The 16,623-nt window shown below is 45.1% G+C and overlaps 2 protein-coding genes across 3 annotated transcripts in view; one reads left to right on the top strand and one right to left on the bottom strand.

Annotated features, from left to right (window-relative positions):
* STXBP3 (syntaxin binding protein 3) overlaps positions 1–13,114 on the top strand; it is an 86,535-nt gene extending 73,421 nt beyond the window's left edge. The window contains exon 21 of one of the 2 annotated variants that reach the window (XR_004681540.1): positions 9,425–13,114. The gene's annotated coding sequence lies outside the window, so the exon portion shown is untranslated. Of the gene's footprint in view, positions 1–4,221; positions 4,525–9,424 lie in introns of those variants that run through there. The other variant, XR_004681541.1, reaches the window with a different exon arrangement.
* Positions 1–16,623, bottom strand: part of AKNAD1 (AKNA domain containing 1) — a 55,741-nt gene that overhangs the window by 1,047 nt on the left and 38,071 nt on the right. The window contains exons 8-13 of the mRNA XM_035020279.1: positions 12,181–12,266; positions 9,234–9,331; positions 4,620–4,742; positions 4,419–4,526; positions 2,269–2,350; positions 21–150 (exon numbers count right to left, since the gene is read on the bottom strand). Of these exons, the coding sequence (XP_034876170.1) occupies positions 21–150; positions 2,269–2,350; positions 4,419–4,526; positions 4,620–4,742; positions 9,234–9,331; positions 12,181–12,266 (627 nt within the window). The remainder of the gene's footprint in view (positions 1–20; positions 151–2,268; positions 2,351–4,418; positions 4,527–4,619; positions 4,743–9,233; positions 9,332–12,180; positions 12,267–16,623) is intronic.

The following is a 16,623-nucleotide window of genomic DNA, read 5'->3' as shown; positions in this document are numbered from 1 at the left end:
TTTCTTTTCTAAGTCCTCACCTCAGATTCTGTTTCTTCAGTACTGCCAAAGTTGCTTAAGGATTTGCTTCCAGAAATCCTGCAGGAGTGGAAATGGGGTGAGGTTTTAGCAAGGTCTGAATGGTAGGTCATGAAAACCTTAAGATTTTTTCTGGAGGGCAAAAGCATATTTGTATAAAACTGCCCTCTCCCCTCGAGCTCGTGGTGGTTCAGTAATGGCTGTGTGTGTGTGTCTGTGTGTGTGTGTGTTGGAGGTGAGGAGTTTGTGCTCTCTCTGCCTTTCGCCTATAGTCCTGTTGTGGCTGACCACAGAAATAGTTTGTTCCACAACCATGAAGGGTGTTTTCTCCCAGAATCTGTCTCTTCTTCCGTTGCCACAGAAAGAGGCAAAACTCTGATTTTTATTAGGTTTTCATTCTTTTCGGGCCAACCTTCTACCCTGCATATTTATAAAACAAATGCACACAAATCAGTTGCAGGCACTTTGAGTTGAGTTCATTCTAGCACCAGTGAGCTTACAAAGTAAGGAGGCAGCAGCAGTAGAAAGATAAAAGCAGCACCTCTTTAAGCAGGCTCCCCTTGCCTACTACACTATAAGTATGACTCTGTCTCTTGATGGTCTGGGTGAATAAGGGGGGCCAGTGTCACCACGTACGGTTGTTGCAGTTGCGCACTGCATAGCTCTGGGAGGTTTCGTTCACAGTGTATGCGAAGGGCACTGCGTGGTGCTATGCTTTGCACAACAATGAGTAGTGGCCTTAAGAGATGCCACAAGACATTGCCTGTTGACAGGTGGGCCATGGAGCCATCCTCACGTCCCCCTGGCTTGAGATTCCTTCTGTTAAGCATTACTTCTTTGGTACATAGGACACTTGTAGCAGTCATCTCCAGAAAGTCTGGCTTCAAATGCTTGTGACCCAAAGCCTCCCTTCATCCTCCCCCCCACCCCCACCACCATATTCACATGAGTTGGTTCCGCAGGTTAGTTTAACACATTGGATCTATCGTCCAGTTGAGAGCATCAGAGAACATGAGCATAAGGAGCCCCTAGCTAATGAAAAACTCCAGGCAGAGCAGGGCAGTGTGGTGCAGTGGAAAGGGCGTGGGCTTCAGAGTCCTCTGTCTCCCTACCTCCAGTCAGTCACCATGATCAACAATAATAGCCATCACTTGCTGAATGCCAGGTACCTTTCCAAGTGCTTTATATGTATTGACCCAATCCTCAATGAGTTTGGCACTATTATGATTCCCATTTGGGGAATAATGGGGAAATAATGGTGGGGAAAGGGAGGCACAGAGAGGTCAGGCAACCAGCTCAAGGACACAGAACCAAGATGCAAACCCAAGACCTCGCCAGAGGCCACATTCTTAAACACTGCACTGCATTATCGTAGGAGCTAGTGAGTTCAGACTGAGTGGGTGAGTGCAGAGCCTGAACTATTAACCACTCTGCTACACTATTGATTCTGCCTCCTAGAGAGCTCTTGAATACTAGACTTCTCTCTTTCCTTCTCTACCACCCTTGGCCAAGGTACCATCATTTCACCTGGAATATTGCACCAGCCTCTTACTTGGCCTTTGTGCTCCAATCCTTGACTCCTCTACTCCATTCCCACTCCTTTGGTAGTTAGAATGATCTTTTAAAACACTAGGAAACTTTACAAACACCTTCATTGGCTTATTATACTCCAGAGTCTGAAATCCTTCCTGTAGTCGACAAGCCCTTGCATGGTCTGGCCCTACCCATCCCACCAGCTTCCCCTCACCAGCCCCATCATGGCCCACAGCCATGCGTACTACACTGATCCAGAACTTGCCAAGGGGCCTTCCCATTCCAGCAAGCTCTCTTAGACTGGAATGTCTTCACTCTTACCTCTACATCCCCTTGCTAGTTGATTCACACTTATCCTTTGGTGTTCAGCTTCCCTGAACCTCCAAATTAAGTAATGGCACTCAGTACACCCCCTTTTTGGCACTTACAAAGACTGGCTCTTCTACCAAAAAAGTAACTTCCATGAGGGCAGGGACAGTAGTTTAATTTTTCACTGTGTCCTCAGAACCCAGCACAAGAGGCTGCTATTAACACTCAAATACTTGTTGAAGAATAAATGAATGTTTGAAGTACCAGCCATACTTTGATTTGAATCTTGGCTTTACTACTTATGATCTAGGTGATCTTGGGCCAGTAATTTCATGCACTAAGCACATTGTATGTACCCAACTGATTGGTAGTCATTTTTGTTGTTATTAATAATAAAATAATACTTACTTTCCTGGTATGGGCTCATGTTCATCATGAGAGGATTTTGGATTCGATGTCTGGGAACAGATCCATTCTGGCTTTGAACAAGCTGAAAAATGTTAGCTATGATTAAATTCAGAGCATCACAAATGATCCCCAAATGGTGGATATATGGGTATCATTTCCCAAACTTTTCTGTATGAAGGAAATATTTCATGAAATTTTAAGAAGTAAGAAAATTAGGGAACATAGAAAACAAAGAACTTTCTATCAAGTATTCTGAATTCAGGAAAAGAAATTCAACTTATTCATTTTAAGAAATTCAACTTTTAAAGGGAGTTTTATCAGTAGCCACAAGACCAGGAGTCTAGGTTTAGGTTCGCTGGGTGCTAGCTGTGTGACATCTGAGCATGCCATCCAACTTCTGTGGACTCAACTACTTCATCTGACAAGTGGAGGGATAGATAATCCCTTTGACGGGGATTGAAGTCTTCTCCAAACCCATGAGCAAGGTTTCTAGGAGTCAGAAACTAAATTACATGACTAAGACAATTCCAGAAAATAGAGACTAAACAGAAAAGAAGATAAACGTAGGAAAGACACCACGGAAGGCAAGAAGAAAGCCAGGGAAAGGAAGAGAGGAGAGTCGATGGCCAATAAATATGCCTTCTCTGTTGCTGGTTGTCCTTCCCTGGTCTCCTGTCTTATTCACCAATCTCTCGTAACTAGGCTTCATTCCCCCTCAGGAGGGTCCCATTTGACAAGGGAACTGGAAGACATTGTCCCTCAGACATGGAAGGCAGAGCAGAAGCCAGAAAGTCCAAATTAGTCATGCTGACCACCCGAACTTAAGTCGTGATGAGCAGAGGTACTAAAGAGTTCAGTCCTAATCTTTTGCTAGTCTCCAAATATAAATCTGGATTTTATTTGAAACATAGAAGCTCATAGGGTCATCTTGTCCAGTTCTAGTCTGGTCTACAGGTTTGCAACATCCTGACAAAGTACATTGTCTCCAGATGGGATCTGTAGAGACATCTCTACAGATGGGGCTCAGGACCTCCCACAACAACCCACTGCATTCCAATTTCTGGAAGGTTCTTTTCAACACTGAGCAATGCCTCCTTATGACTTCTACCTTCTAGGCCACTATATATTTACTAATGCAGCTCAGAGTCACACTTCAGATGACTCAGCTGATCCCTCATTCCCTCATATACTGGAATGACAAGTCTCACGGACTGTAGACCCAAAGGCCAAAGAGATAGTAAAGAAATCTGCTCTGTTGCTTCTGCAGAGTTTTAGTGGCTGTCATCTCGAGAGAATACATGCACGTGAAGGATTTGGCAGCTGGGGGGGGTGCATAGGGGACGCACAGCTGAGTTCAATCTGGGAAATGGCATTCCTTCATCTTGGAAATTGGCAATTGTGAAAGATAAGAAACAGTCTCCCTGATGCCCTGTCCACAGATAAGGAGAGAAAGTGCCGGAGGTATGAATTTTCCCACAAGGAGAGGATGTCAGAGAACCAGATATGGCTGTGGGTCAGAAGCAAAGCATGGAGTATTTCCTTCCCTCCCTTTTGTTCCCTCAGCACACTCTGACTTTGTTAATTCTAGCACCGCATTTTGCCACGAACTTCCCTTATTTGGATACGAGTTCCTTTCAATAAATGGTGAACTCCTTGGGGAGGGAGGAGCCTTGTCTTATTCATCTTTATAAATAAATGTTTGTGGGCTTTTAATTTTTTCCAAAGACAGCAAAATTTTGCATTGAAATTAGCATGTTTAAGGAGTATAAAAATAGTCTGTTTCTTTACATGCTGACTTTTAGTAGGGACATATTTAAAGCTTTCACCACTCCTGAATGATAGCAATACTAGTGGTGACTCTTCAGTTGGTCATTTGTGTAGCAAATATTTATTATTTGTTATCAACCTACACTGAGTTAGCACTTAATAACTTTCGGAGTCCTTTATTGCTAGGATTTCCTATCTCCCAGCCCCGGCCCAGCCTCTGGCCATCCAGGATGCGGGGGGCCTCAGGTGAGTACTGGAGAGCCAGGCAGCAGGCTGGAGAGGGCAGGCCCCCCCCGCCCCCGAAGGGAAACAGTGGCCGGTGTGAGCACGCCTGGGAGACCAGCCTGCTTACAAAGATGAGATTGTGCAACAGATGTACTTACAAGGTGAAGAATTTTTATTTTCGTTTAAAAAGCAGAGTTTGATAAAGGCACTTCTTTCGTTAGGATTTAAGTAATTCTGTCCTGGCATGTTGTATCTGTAATGAAATTCTAAAAAGAGAAGATGAAAAATACAACTCATTGCCGCGGACAGCAGCTGTCCCCACTTACGCCTTCCGTGCAAGGGCCCCGCGTCACGCTCACCTTCAAGTGGCTCTTTGCCACAGACTCTTCGGGAATTATGACTCTTAGTGCCACAGTTCTCACATTTATTATTCTGTAATCTAGTCCCAGAAGCAGAAGAGCAGCTGGGGCCTGCAGCAGAACCTGGAAAAGCCCGAGTTACACAAAAGAAGTGTGAGTTTCTTCACTAGAGTCATAAAGTGTGGCAGCTCTAACCAGTTGGCGCCAAAGTGTCCACTTCCCCAGTTGTGTTCCCAAGGGGAATTGCCAGCCTCGGAATGACATTTGGAATCCCCGTATGACAAATGAGAGATGTTTTGATAAGTAACAGATCTGATAGGAAAACCTCAAGAATTTACTCACACATGGAGGTGCTTAGGGAAGGTCTGCTGAATGGATGGGTCCGTGAGAACGTGGCCCACTGAACCAATTACAAATGCAAGATCAATATTTTTCCAGATTTGCCCTGATACACCCTCATTCTTTTCTCAGACCCTGTTGTGGCCAAGAGCTTGTGTTTTGTCACCCAGACAGTTGGAAAGATGGTTTTTCTCTACATCAATTCCATAAGCCGATATGGGAAACTGAATTATAGTTTTGCCGTTATCTGTGCCACAGAGGGGCTAGTAGTAGAGAGCGTGTGTGTCTAGTGCAGGTCTAGGACCTGGCAGGCTGTGGGCGATGGAGCCCTCCAGGTAAGGCTAGAGTGTGAGAGCCTGGGCCAGACAAGTGAGCACATCTCGGCTCCAGGAGAGGTGAGACCAGGGGACAAAGACTCTGCCGACGCTACCTGCCTTGCTACTCTGGTGATTATGCTCATTTGTAACACTTTCTTTCTTTCTTTTTTTTTTTTTTTAAGATTTTTATTATTTTTTGAGAGAGAGAGAGAGAGCGGGAGAGGGAACACAAGCAGGCGGAGTGGGAGAGGGAGAAGCAGGCTTCCTGCGGAGCAGGGAGCCCGATGCGGGGCTCGATCCCAGAACCCTGGGATCATGACCTGAGCCGAAGGCAGACACTTAATGACTGAGCCACCCAGGCGCCCCTGTAACATTATCTTTCAAAGAGTAAGTCACAATGGGGTGAGCTCTAGGGATGTTTTTTCTTTTCCATATCTCAGTCAGTAGTCATTGAGGGGCGCCTGGGTGGCTCCGTTGGTGGAGCGTCTGACTCTTGGTTTTGGCTCAGGTTGTGATCTCGGGGTCAAGAGATTGAGCTCCCTGAGTCAGGCTCCGTGCTCAGTGTGGAGTCTGCTGGAGATTCTCTCCCTCCCCTCTGCTCCTCTCCTCCCACTCATGCATGCACTCCCTCTCTCTCTCAAATAAATAAATAAATAAAATCTTTAAAAAAATAGTCATTGAGGGCGCCTGGCTGGCTCAGTCATTAAGCGTCTGCCTTCAGCTCAGGTCATGATCCCAGGGTCCTGGGATCGAGTCCCACATCGGCCTCCCTGCTCGGCAAGAAGCCTGCTTCTCCCTCTCCCATTCCCCCTGCTTGTGTTACTGCTCTCGCTATCTCTCTCTCTGCCAAATAAATAAATAAAATCTTTAAAAAAAAAAAAGTCATTGAATTCCTTCTCAATCCATAACTCAAGGAAATTGCAATAAAGGATTGAAGGCATTCCCTGAGAAGGCTGTATGGTGGAAGGAGCATGAGGCTCAGATAGACCTGAGTTTGAAGTCTGGGTCTGCCATTAGTTAGCAGTGATGGTTAAAAATATGTCCACAAATTCTTTGATATGTTCTTCAGAAGGTAGAGCCTAATTCTTCTCTCCTTGAGTGTGGGCTGGATTTAGTGACTTGCTTGTCACAAATAAAGTGATAATGATGATGTATCACTTCCAAAACTAGGTCATAAAAGACACTGAAGCATCCATGTTGGTTTTCTCTTGGATCACTTGGCTGCCATGTCATAATGACACTCAAACAGCCTATTGGAGAGGCCCACACAGTGAGGAACTAAAACCTCCTCCCAATGGCCATGTGAGTGAACCATCATAGAGGCAGATTCTCCAGTCCCGGTCAGGCCTTCAGCTGATGGTGGTATTGGCCAGCATCTGACTACAACCTCATCAGAGAACTGGAGCTGAATCACTCAGCTAAGCTGCTCCCAAACTCCTGACCCATAGAAATTCTGAGATAGAAAATGTTTGTTGTTTTGAACCATTATATTTTGGGATACTTCACTATACAGCAGTAGAAATACACCAGCTCTTTGGCAAGTTACTGAATTTCTCTGAGCCTCCATTTCCTTATCTGTAAAATAAAGATAATAATTCCTACTTACAGGGATTTAAGGATAGCTAAATATTATGCACTATGTCAGCAGTTCTCAAATTTTTTATGTCAGAACCCTTTTACACTCTTAAAATTGAGAACCCTAAAGAGCTTTACTTATTATAGTTTTTATCTATGCTGTATCATAATATATGCCAATATACAAAATATACAAAATATACAAAATATATTTTTTGTACCTGTGGTGAAAAATCTCACCCTGCATTGGAGAAGAGCTATTATATGACATTCAGTCGGTTGAAGATGGACTGGTAGAGAGGGATCTATTATAAATTTAAAGTCATTTTTGCTTGTGCAGAATCATTCAGATCTTCCCAAGACTGAAAGGAAAGTCCTAAGGCTTTTTTTAAATAGAATTTTAAACTGAAACATTTAAAAATATTTTATTATGTCATTTAAAACCAACAGTAAATTCATTTCCTGCTGATAAAATAAGGGTTTTTAAAAAAATTTTTAAAAAAGATTTTATTTATTTAATAGAGAGAGAGGGAGCACAAGGGGAGCGGAAGGGGAGGGAGAGGGAGAAGTAGACTTCCTTCTGAGCAGGGATCCCGACGCGGGACTCGATCCCAGAACCCTGAGATCATGACCTGAACTGAAGGCAGATGCTTAACCGACTGAGCCACGCAGGCACCCGGGCTTTTTAAAATGTTTTTTAAAAAATTGTATTCATTTATTTAAGAGAGAGAGAAAGAGCATGCGTGCATGAGCTCGCAGAGTGGGGAGGGGCAGAGGGTGAGGGAGAGGGACAAGCAGACTCCATGCTGAGCACAGGGCCCAATGCTGGGCTTCATCCCATGACCCCAAGATCATGATCTGAGCTGAAACCAAGAGTCCAACCCTCAACTCACTGAGTCACCCAGGCGCCCCACAATAACAGGTTTTTAATGCAAAAAAGCTATTTTTAAAAATGAAAGGCATGGGGCGCCTGGGTGGCTCAGTCGTTAAGCATCTGCCTTTGGCTCAGTCTTTAAGCATCTGCCTTTGGCTCAGGTCATGATCCCAGGGTCCTGGGATCAAGCCCCGCGTCAGGCTCCTGCGGGAAGCCTGCTTCTCCCTCTCCCACTCCCCCTGCTTGTGTTCCCTCTCTGGCTGTCTTTCTCTCTGTCAAATAAATAAAACCTTTAAAAAAAAAATGAAAGGCATTAGAAGAGTGGCAGTATTTTATGTTTTGGCAAGTGTCTTGAATACCTGGCTTACTAGAAGGCAGCTGGATTCGATGGCTGCACCTGCATTCAGTCAGTTGCAGTATTGGCCTTGCACGGATATGTAGCTGCGAAAGAGAGGGTCTCACAGCCCCCCAGAAGGGTCTCAGGGACCCCCAGAGCCTTCTGACTACAGTTGGAAAGCCTGTCCTGGTACGGCATCTGGTGTTGTGGGTATTCAATTGATGAAACATTACTATGACTATTAGAAAATGAATCTTTGGGGAGCCTGGGTGGCTCAGTCGGTTAAGCATCTGCCTTCGGCTCAGGTCATGATCCCAGGGTCCTGGGATCGAGTCCTGCATCAGGCTCCCTGCTCAGCGGGGAGTCTGATTCTCCCTCTGCCCCCGCTGCTCCCCCTGCTCGTGCTCTCTCTCTCTCTCTCTCAGATAAATAAATAAAATCTTTAAAAAAGAAGAAGAAAATGAATCATCTACGGAGAAGAAGTAGAACTACACATGACAGAACAGAAAGAACACTGGGTCAAAGGAAAGGCTCTTGGCCCACAGCTTGTATGAGCGTAAACAAGCCTCGTTAGGTCTCCGGCCTCGGTTCTCGTGTATAAACAGGGTAGACCAGACTCGGGTGGGGACTCTCATGCTCCGGAGCTGCCTGAACAGGCAGGCCTTGGCCTCACCTCTTCCTCAACCAGGGTGGTTCTGCCACGGGATGTTTTTCTGCTTAAACTACCTTTGGAGGAAAACTCCTCTGACTAAAAATCATTGAATTCCATGCCCTGCGTGCTCTCCCAGTCTCCTCCCAGGAGAAGCAATTTTCTTTGCTTCTGTGAAATGTGCATGAACAAGTCGGCAGCAAGTCTCCCATGGCCAGGAAGCTCACCAGGTGGGGATTTTGGGTCATGCTGGAAGGATGACACCCAGAGTGGAGGCCACCTCACAACTGAGTGCATGGAGTCCCGGGACTCCCGCACAAACACAGGTGGGCACTTTCACCCTGTCTGGCCACATTTGATCCATTTGAATCTATTCCATTTTTAATTTTTTACATATTGCAAAAAAAAAAAAAAACAATAGGCCACACCCTCGTCTAGGTAAAGCTGTTTGGTGTGGCAGATGGGCTGCCTGCAGGGAGCAGACCCATGGAGACGGACCACAGCCCCGGGCCCCTCAACTTACTGAGAATCGAACCTGCGTGCTGTGCCTCTTCTTGAATGGCAGGGGGACACCTTCCGCAGTTGGTGTTTCTCTGCCCTTTTTTCTCCATGTTTTCCTTCCTGAAAAAGGTGCATAAGATCCCATAAACTTTTAGCCCACTTCTCCTGGAGATTGTGAGCGTACCGGTAAAACTGAAATGTTAAATTTCTTAGATCAAGGCCTGGGACGATACAGGAGTGGCGTCTTGTCCTCAACACAGAGCTGCCCGCCCTTTTGAGAGCCTTCCTATAAGAAACCGCACCCAGCACCGCTTGGCCTGGTAAGAATATGTATACTAAATGTTAAAAAGCAAATCTGTTTTGTTCCCCAGAGGATGATATCTAATCACCATGCACACATATGCAATATAGAAATTTGAAATACGGAATTATAAGATTTGGGGTTTTCTTCATATTCGTGTCTCAAAATCAACTCTTACCAGGGGAAGAAGCTGTGCTCCATGTCAGTGCTAGGTCATGTGGCTTTGGCTCCACAAGTGCAAGCTGAGTGTGTCCAGAACGCCCAGCAAGCTGGATTTTGTCCAGTGTGTATGGGGCGCTTTGTTCCCAAAGTGGTGGGAGCACATTGGGTTAATTTTAGCTGTACAAGGCCACCAGGGGGCATCAGAAAGATACCTTCCAGTTGTCTACCAGGACACTTTTCTCTGACCTGTCTGTTGCTTCAGCCTCCCTTCTTCACAGAAATTCTAACTCCTTCTGAAAAATTCTAATTAATCACAATTCTTAATAAAGCCCTCACACGCCCCTGAGATACAGTAATAGCCCTCCAGGAAAGTTGTTCATTCTTAGTGTGGAAGGCACTGTGCCCTTGATGTCCCGGACATAGCTGGTGAGAGGAACGAGACTGATTCCCCTGGAGGGAGGGATGGGGAGGGGAGGCGGGGGGGCAGGGAAGGGGGGACAAGCTCCAGACGTTGCTTGGTGAATGCAGCACCCCCAACCTTGCCCAGGCCTGCTGGCTGCCATGGAGACAGGCGCTGTGCTTGGAGTTGTTGGGGCTGGGGGCTGAGAAGCTGGGCCCTTCCCCTCCCCTTGGAAAAACATGCTTTCCTCCTGACTCACATATTTTCTAACACCTCATTTTCTGTCTCCTCCTTCCACCTTTGGGGCATTTGAACATCTGCTCTCCAAAGTGGAAAACTTGGATCTCTTTCAAGGGAGTTCAGTCCCACACATGACTTTCTTTTTCTGCCTCTTTTAAACTTCTTTGTGCACTAAAATCTTCTTGCCAAACATAAAAGCTAAGGGCAATTCTACTTGAGAAGACAGTTTTCCAAGAAGACAAAGTAGCTGAAGCGTACTCTTAAATACAAAATCCTGCATCAGACATAGCACAAAGGGATATGCATTTTATCTGTAGCATATATCATTTATCTGCATATATATAAATATCCCTCAAACATCAGCAAACTTCATAAAGCACATGTCCCATCTGAGAGATATCTAATCTTCTAGAAAAGTAAAGAGTATATGTAGCCCTTTGTTCAATTAATCCCTCAGGTATTATGTAGTTTACCAAGATTTCAATTTATAAATCATGGGTATCTCTACTTCACACCCCAGTGGTACATTCATTGTTAGATCTGATTTCACACTTGGCTGTGCTTTTCCTTCCCTCTTGTCCGTCATAAAAGAGAAAATTTAGTCTGGAACACCAGTCCCTGACTTGATACTTAAGAGTCTCTGTAGGGTCTAGACTAGGGATTTGGAAGAGAAGTATTTAATACCGTGAATGCTTAATCAAAATGTTTTTTAAATGTCAAACTATTTTTATTATACTTAATACAATTTTTAAAATTCCAAAACTGAGGTTTCATTCAATAAATAAAAATAGTGGGCCTGGGGTGACTCAGGGAGTAGGCATCATTATTGCCCCTTATATTTAAAGGAGAGTCAAAGCCAATGACTGGCATGTTGGTTTAAAGTAATGGTCCACACCAGATAACACATGGTCATTTTCAGCACAAACACCATGCACTTTTTAAGGGGCGGACACTCAATAGAACACTTAGGACAAGCTCCTGGGGTGGAATCCTTTCGAGCTTCAGATCTTGTCATCTGCTTCTATTAGAGCCCATTATGGACATGTAATAATGGTTGCTAAACAGCTCCTCCCTCCTTGACTCTTGACCTTTCCAAGGTAAATTAGCCCAGCTTTGGCCCGCATCCACGGTGCCTCCTGAGCATGGAGGTAGCGCCTCTCACTAACAGACAGAAGCTTCAAATAAATGATTCTGAATCCACATGGGCTAACAGTTGATCCAAAGAAAGTTTCAAGAACATTAAGGATTTCTCCTTAGGATTTTGCATCGATGCTTTCTTGACACAGTTTACAGCTTCTTAACCTCTGGAAGATTTCTTGCCCAAGAACGGGGAGAAGTGAACCCCGAGAGGTGGGACTGGGTTTATTTCCAGTGGGACTGGCGACAGAGGGAGGGAAGGGGCAGATTTTCACTCATCACAAGAAGCTGCTCTGTGAATGGTGCACGACCACCTCCCGTCTGGGTAATGTTCTGACGGAGCCTACAGGACAAACCACCCTTCGTGGGCTGTAGCCATGATTCTTAACCAAGGGGACTTCTGAGAATCACTTGAGCAGATTTAAAAGAAGTATTCCTACCAGGGCTCCAGCCCCGGTGAGGCTGACACAGTAGGTGAGGGTGAGGCGTGTGCATTATTTAACAATCTTCCCAATGACTCTGATGCTCACCCCACCCAAGAGCCACCGTGAGAGGGATTTGTGAATCGGGACGGAGGCGGGGCATGCCCAGCCCCGCGATCTGCGATCTGTAACTTGGCCAGCGGCTTCTGGCACCTGTTCGCTTAAGCTGACGCCCACTCTCCCCGGAGCTATTATCCCCGCACTGGCTCCCACCTGCCCTGGGGATTTAGCAGCAAGAAGCCCTCACCATTCAAGGACCCCATGGCAAAAGGCACAGCTTGGACTGGTCGTCTCTGCATGGTCCTGCCTTCCCGAGGTGTTGATGGGGTTCTCCTGCACCACAAAGCACACACAGATGTGGCTGTGAGCGAGGAAGTGACTCATCCCGCCGCTGCTCACACACAGGCAGCTGAACTCACCGCTTTGGGACTCCTTTGCTCTGATTTCTCGCTCCGCGGGGTCCATGCTGTCATGGCCTGGGGCTTAAAGAGAGAAGGTTTCAATGCTGGCTTGGCCTCTCTCCTCCTCCAAACATTTAAAAATCTAGTTTACAGATGAGAGAATACTTTCCCCCTTTTTTCTTTCCTTAGTTTCCACTTTCCCCAGGCTCCACCGGAGGATGAACAGATTTAGGAAGATAATGTTTAAATCCCTCAATCTGACCACTCTTCGTAGAGCTCTACAAGCTTTTCCCAAGAAATGCATTCAACTATGAATTAAAACAGGCTTTAGGACTATTTAGAGGCTGAAATTATTGTTTATATGTCCCTTTTTAACACAGAAAAATTACACTACTTCACGGAAACGCCTGACACCACCCAGAGTGTATTTTCTACTATGGTTTTACCCTTTCTGTAAACAGAAAACGTGCTCTTCTCCCCATTATAAACAATGCTCGCACAAGCGTCCTTGTACAGATCGCTTTTTCCATATTTTGAATTACTTCCTTAGGAAATGTCTAGGTCAAAGATCGTGAGCATGTTTGCGTGATGATACCTGTTGCCAAATTGCTTTCCACAAACGTTATAAGATGACACAGCCACCAACAATGTGGGCAGCTCAGTTTGACCCCGCCTTCCGCTGCATCAGGTATTATCCTCGGAAATATTTTTGTTCACTTAAAAAGCGGGGAGGTGGCACCTTGTGTTAATTGCCTCTGTTATTAAAGGACATAAACATTTCGCCATGTGCTTATTTATTGGCTGTGTTTCCTACTTGTGACTTTCGGTTCATCTCCTTTGTCCATTACTTTTTTGGAGATTTTCGGTGTTTCCTTACTAACAACAACAACCATTTGTGGCCTGCTCATTGTGCCAGGTCCTCCTCATACAACCTGCTTGGTTCCTTCTCGCCCTCCTGGCATCCTGAGGCTCAGAGAATTTCAGCAGCGTGGCAAGGTCACAGAGAGTAAGTGGCAGACCTTGGATTTGAACCTTTCCCCTTCTGCTTGTGTTCTTAACCACAATTTTCCTGCTCCTTTGGTCACCTGTCAGAGCCCTTTGTATAATAAAAACCTCAATATGGCACGTTATTTGTTCTTAATATTTTCCAACTTGTCTGCCTTTCAAAAGTGGCTTCGGTTTCGGTTTTGCAAATATTAGTTAAAATGTTGATGATGTCAAAGAGGAGGTGGCAATGGCCGAGAAACATATGAAAATGAGTTAAATTTCACAAACAGTCCAAGAAATACAGATGAAAACAATGAGATACCAGTTTCACTTATCACTTTGGCGAAGGTTGGAAAGAAAAAAAAAATCCCCAGGGTGGGCTTGGGGGTGGGGTGGGGACACAACTCCTTTCTGATGCACAGCTGGGCCATGACACCACCTTGCTAAGCGCCAGTTTATCAGAATTTTCTTGCCTCTTGCCTCTTGAACCATTAACATTTTTAGTCTAAGGAAATAATCGAGTATGGCCCAAAGCTTGCATATAAAATGATGTCACCAAAGCAGTGTTTGTAATATCAAAGAACTGGAAAAAACCAAATGTCCATCAATAAGGGATTGGTTAAATGAATTGGTATAATGAAATACAATGCAGTCCTTAAAAATGAAGCCATAGGTTTATTCTACATGATTGTTGAAATGCCCATGATAGAATGTTAAAAGAGAAAAAGCATCATAAAGCAATATATATAGCATGATCCCAGTTTTTCAAAAATGTGTATGTGTCTGTGGAGAGGAAAAAAGACTCGACAGATTCACACTAACATATTAGCTATGATTTTTTTCTCTGTGAAATGTTCTTTATACTTCTTTCTATCTTCTGATTTGTTTTGCAATAGGCATAAATTGTTTTTATAATTTAAAAAAAGGCTTTGCCCCTATGTTTTCTTTGATGACGTCTCACTTTTAGGGGTACAGAGGTACCCTGCACTTCACATATAAGGTAGATTTACGTGAGCAGAATGTAGGCAGGTGCCCTCCACCTGAACTGGGAGGCCTGGGATCCAGTGTCCCCTAATGTTTGTCCTCACCTTCCTAAGTCTCCTCACCTTCCTAAGCTTCCAACTGTTCTTCTGCCAAGTCTTTGCAAACTGTGAGCTCTGAACCAACATTATAATTTTGTCACTATCCTTTTAGACCAAGGGTTTTTTTTTTTTTTCATTTTTTTAAATTAACATATAATGTATTATTTGTTTCAGGGGTACAGGTCTGTGACTCGTCAGTCCCACACAATTCACAGCGCTCACCCCAGCACACACCCTCCCCCATGTCCACCACCCAGCCACCCCCCCTCCCTTAGACCAGGGGTTTTTAATCCCAGTACTTCCAGCTCATTCGTAATGAAATAATCTCAAGGTGTGGTCCCCAGACCAGCAACACTGGCGTCACCTGGGAGCTTGTTCGAAACGCAGGCTCACCTCAGACCCACCGAATCAAAGCCTATGTGCAGTAAGATTTGCACAGGATTTCTAGGTGCACTGTGGCTGGAGAAGCCCTGATCTAGAACAGGTACGCCAGGCAAGTGTCTCCCGAGCGCTGAGAGTGGGAAACATTAGCAACACCAGCAGCTGTCACCAGCACTGACATCCACGGTGTTAGTTAAGCTCAGAGCCAGGTGATCACGATGATGCCAGGTTCAGAGCCACACTCAGCAACACTGGTTATGGTCAGAGATCCAACAGAAGGAACTGAACCGAGCAGGGCTGGGCTGCTGGACATGACCCTGGGATCAGAGGACAACCTCATGGCCATTTGATCTGGTTGGTCTGTGTTATCGTTGTTTTTTGGGTTTTGGTGTTTTGTTTGTTTGTTGTTTTTTTGTTTTTTTAGGCAGTTTGAATTTAGAATCAGTTCTTGAGCTCTGTGGGAGCCCCACTTTGGGGGATTCTTTGGCTAAGAGTCATCGGGAATTTAATTGCAGCCTTCCTGGGACGATGGGAAGGAGCAACCTGAGGTAGAGTGTGGTGGGGACATCTTGTGGCCGCTCTCCCTTTCTCCTCTCAGAACTGGTCAAGCCCTCCCTCCGCAGCGATAGCTGTGTAGGAAGGGGCCTGTCGCTGCCTCGAAGGATGCCCTGGTGTTCCTTAGGAATCCACGGAGCCCCACAGAGGGACTGCCTTTAGAACTGCAGTTCCACGGGGAGACTCAGATCAGTTCAGCATCCCCACTGCACCCCTAGGCACCATCCCATCCTGCCTGGAGTTTTTTGTTTTTTGTTTTTTTTTTTATGTTATGTTAGTCACCATACAGTACATCATTAGTTTTTGATGTAGTGTTCCACGATTCATTGTTTGCATATAACACCCAGTGCTCCATTCAGTACGTGCCCTCCTTAATACCCATCACCGGACTAGCCCATCCCCCCACCCCCTTCCCTCTGAAACCCTCAGATTCTTTCTTAGAGTCCATAGTCTCTCATGGTTCGTCTCCCCCTCCGATTCCCTCCCCTTCATTTTTCCCTTCCTTCTCCTAATGTCCTCCATGCTATTCCTTATGTTCCACAAATAAGTGAAACCATATGATAATTGACTTTCTCTGCTTGACTTATTTCACTTAGCATAATCTCCTCCAGTCCCACCCATGCTGATGTAAAAGTTGGGTATTCATCCTTTCTGATTGCTGAGTAATATTCCATTGTATATATGGACCACATCTTCTTTATCCATTCATCTGTTGAAGGGCATCTCGGCTCCTTCCACAGTTTGGCTATGTGGACATTGCTGCTATGAACGTTGGGGTGCATATGGCCCTTCTTTTCACTACATCTGTGTCTTTGGGGTAAATACCCAGTAGTGCAATTGCTGGGTCATAGGGTAGCTCTGTTTCCCCAACTCTCCACCTATCTTCCTCCTTCTTACCCCTCCCTCCAACTCAGTTCAAATCTTACCTTCCCTGACCAAGTCTCCCGAGTGACTCGGCCCTCCCACAGTGAGTGACTTTTGGTCACATGCCATTACTGAATAATCACAAAAGCTAACACCCAGCTAGTGTGCTTAACTATGAGCCAGGCCCCATTTCAAGCACTTTACCTGTATTAACTCACTTAACACCGTAACAACATCATAACAGTTTCTAACAAGCTGCCAGGTGATGTCAGTGCTCTTGGTCTGGGAACCACACTTGAGATTATTTCATTACAAATTAATTGCAAGTGCTGGGATTAAAAATCCACAGGTCTAAAATGATAATGACAAAATTATAATGAGAAGTAAACAATAATAATTCTGTGGGCTCAGGGCTTTACA

Source organism: Mirounga leonina, unplaced genomic scaffold (assembly GCF_011800145.1).
Source record: "Mirounga leonina isolate KUSES-001 unplaced genomic scaffold, KU_Mleo_1.0 Mir_173, whole genome shotgun sequence".
Taxonomy (NCBI): domain Eukaryota; kingdom Metazoa; phylum Chordata; class Mammalia; order Carnivora; family Phocidae; genus Mirounga; species Mirounga leonina.
The sequence above is the reverse complement of the archived record's forward strand: the minus strand, read 5'-3'. Positions and strand labels throughout refer to the sequence as shown.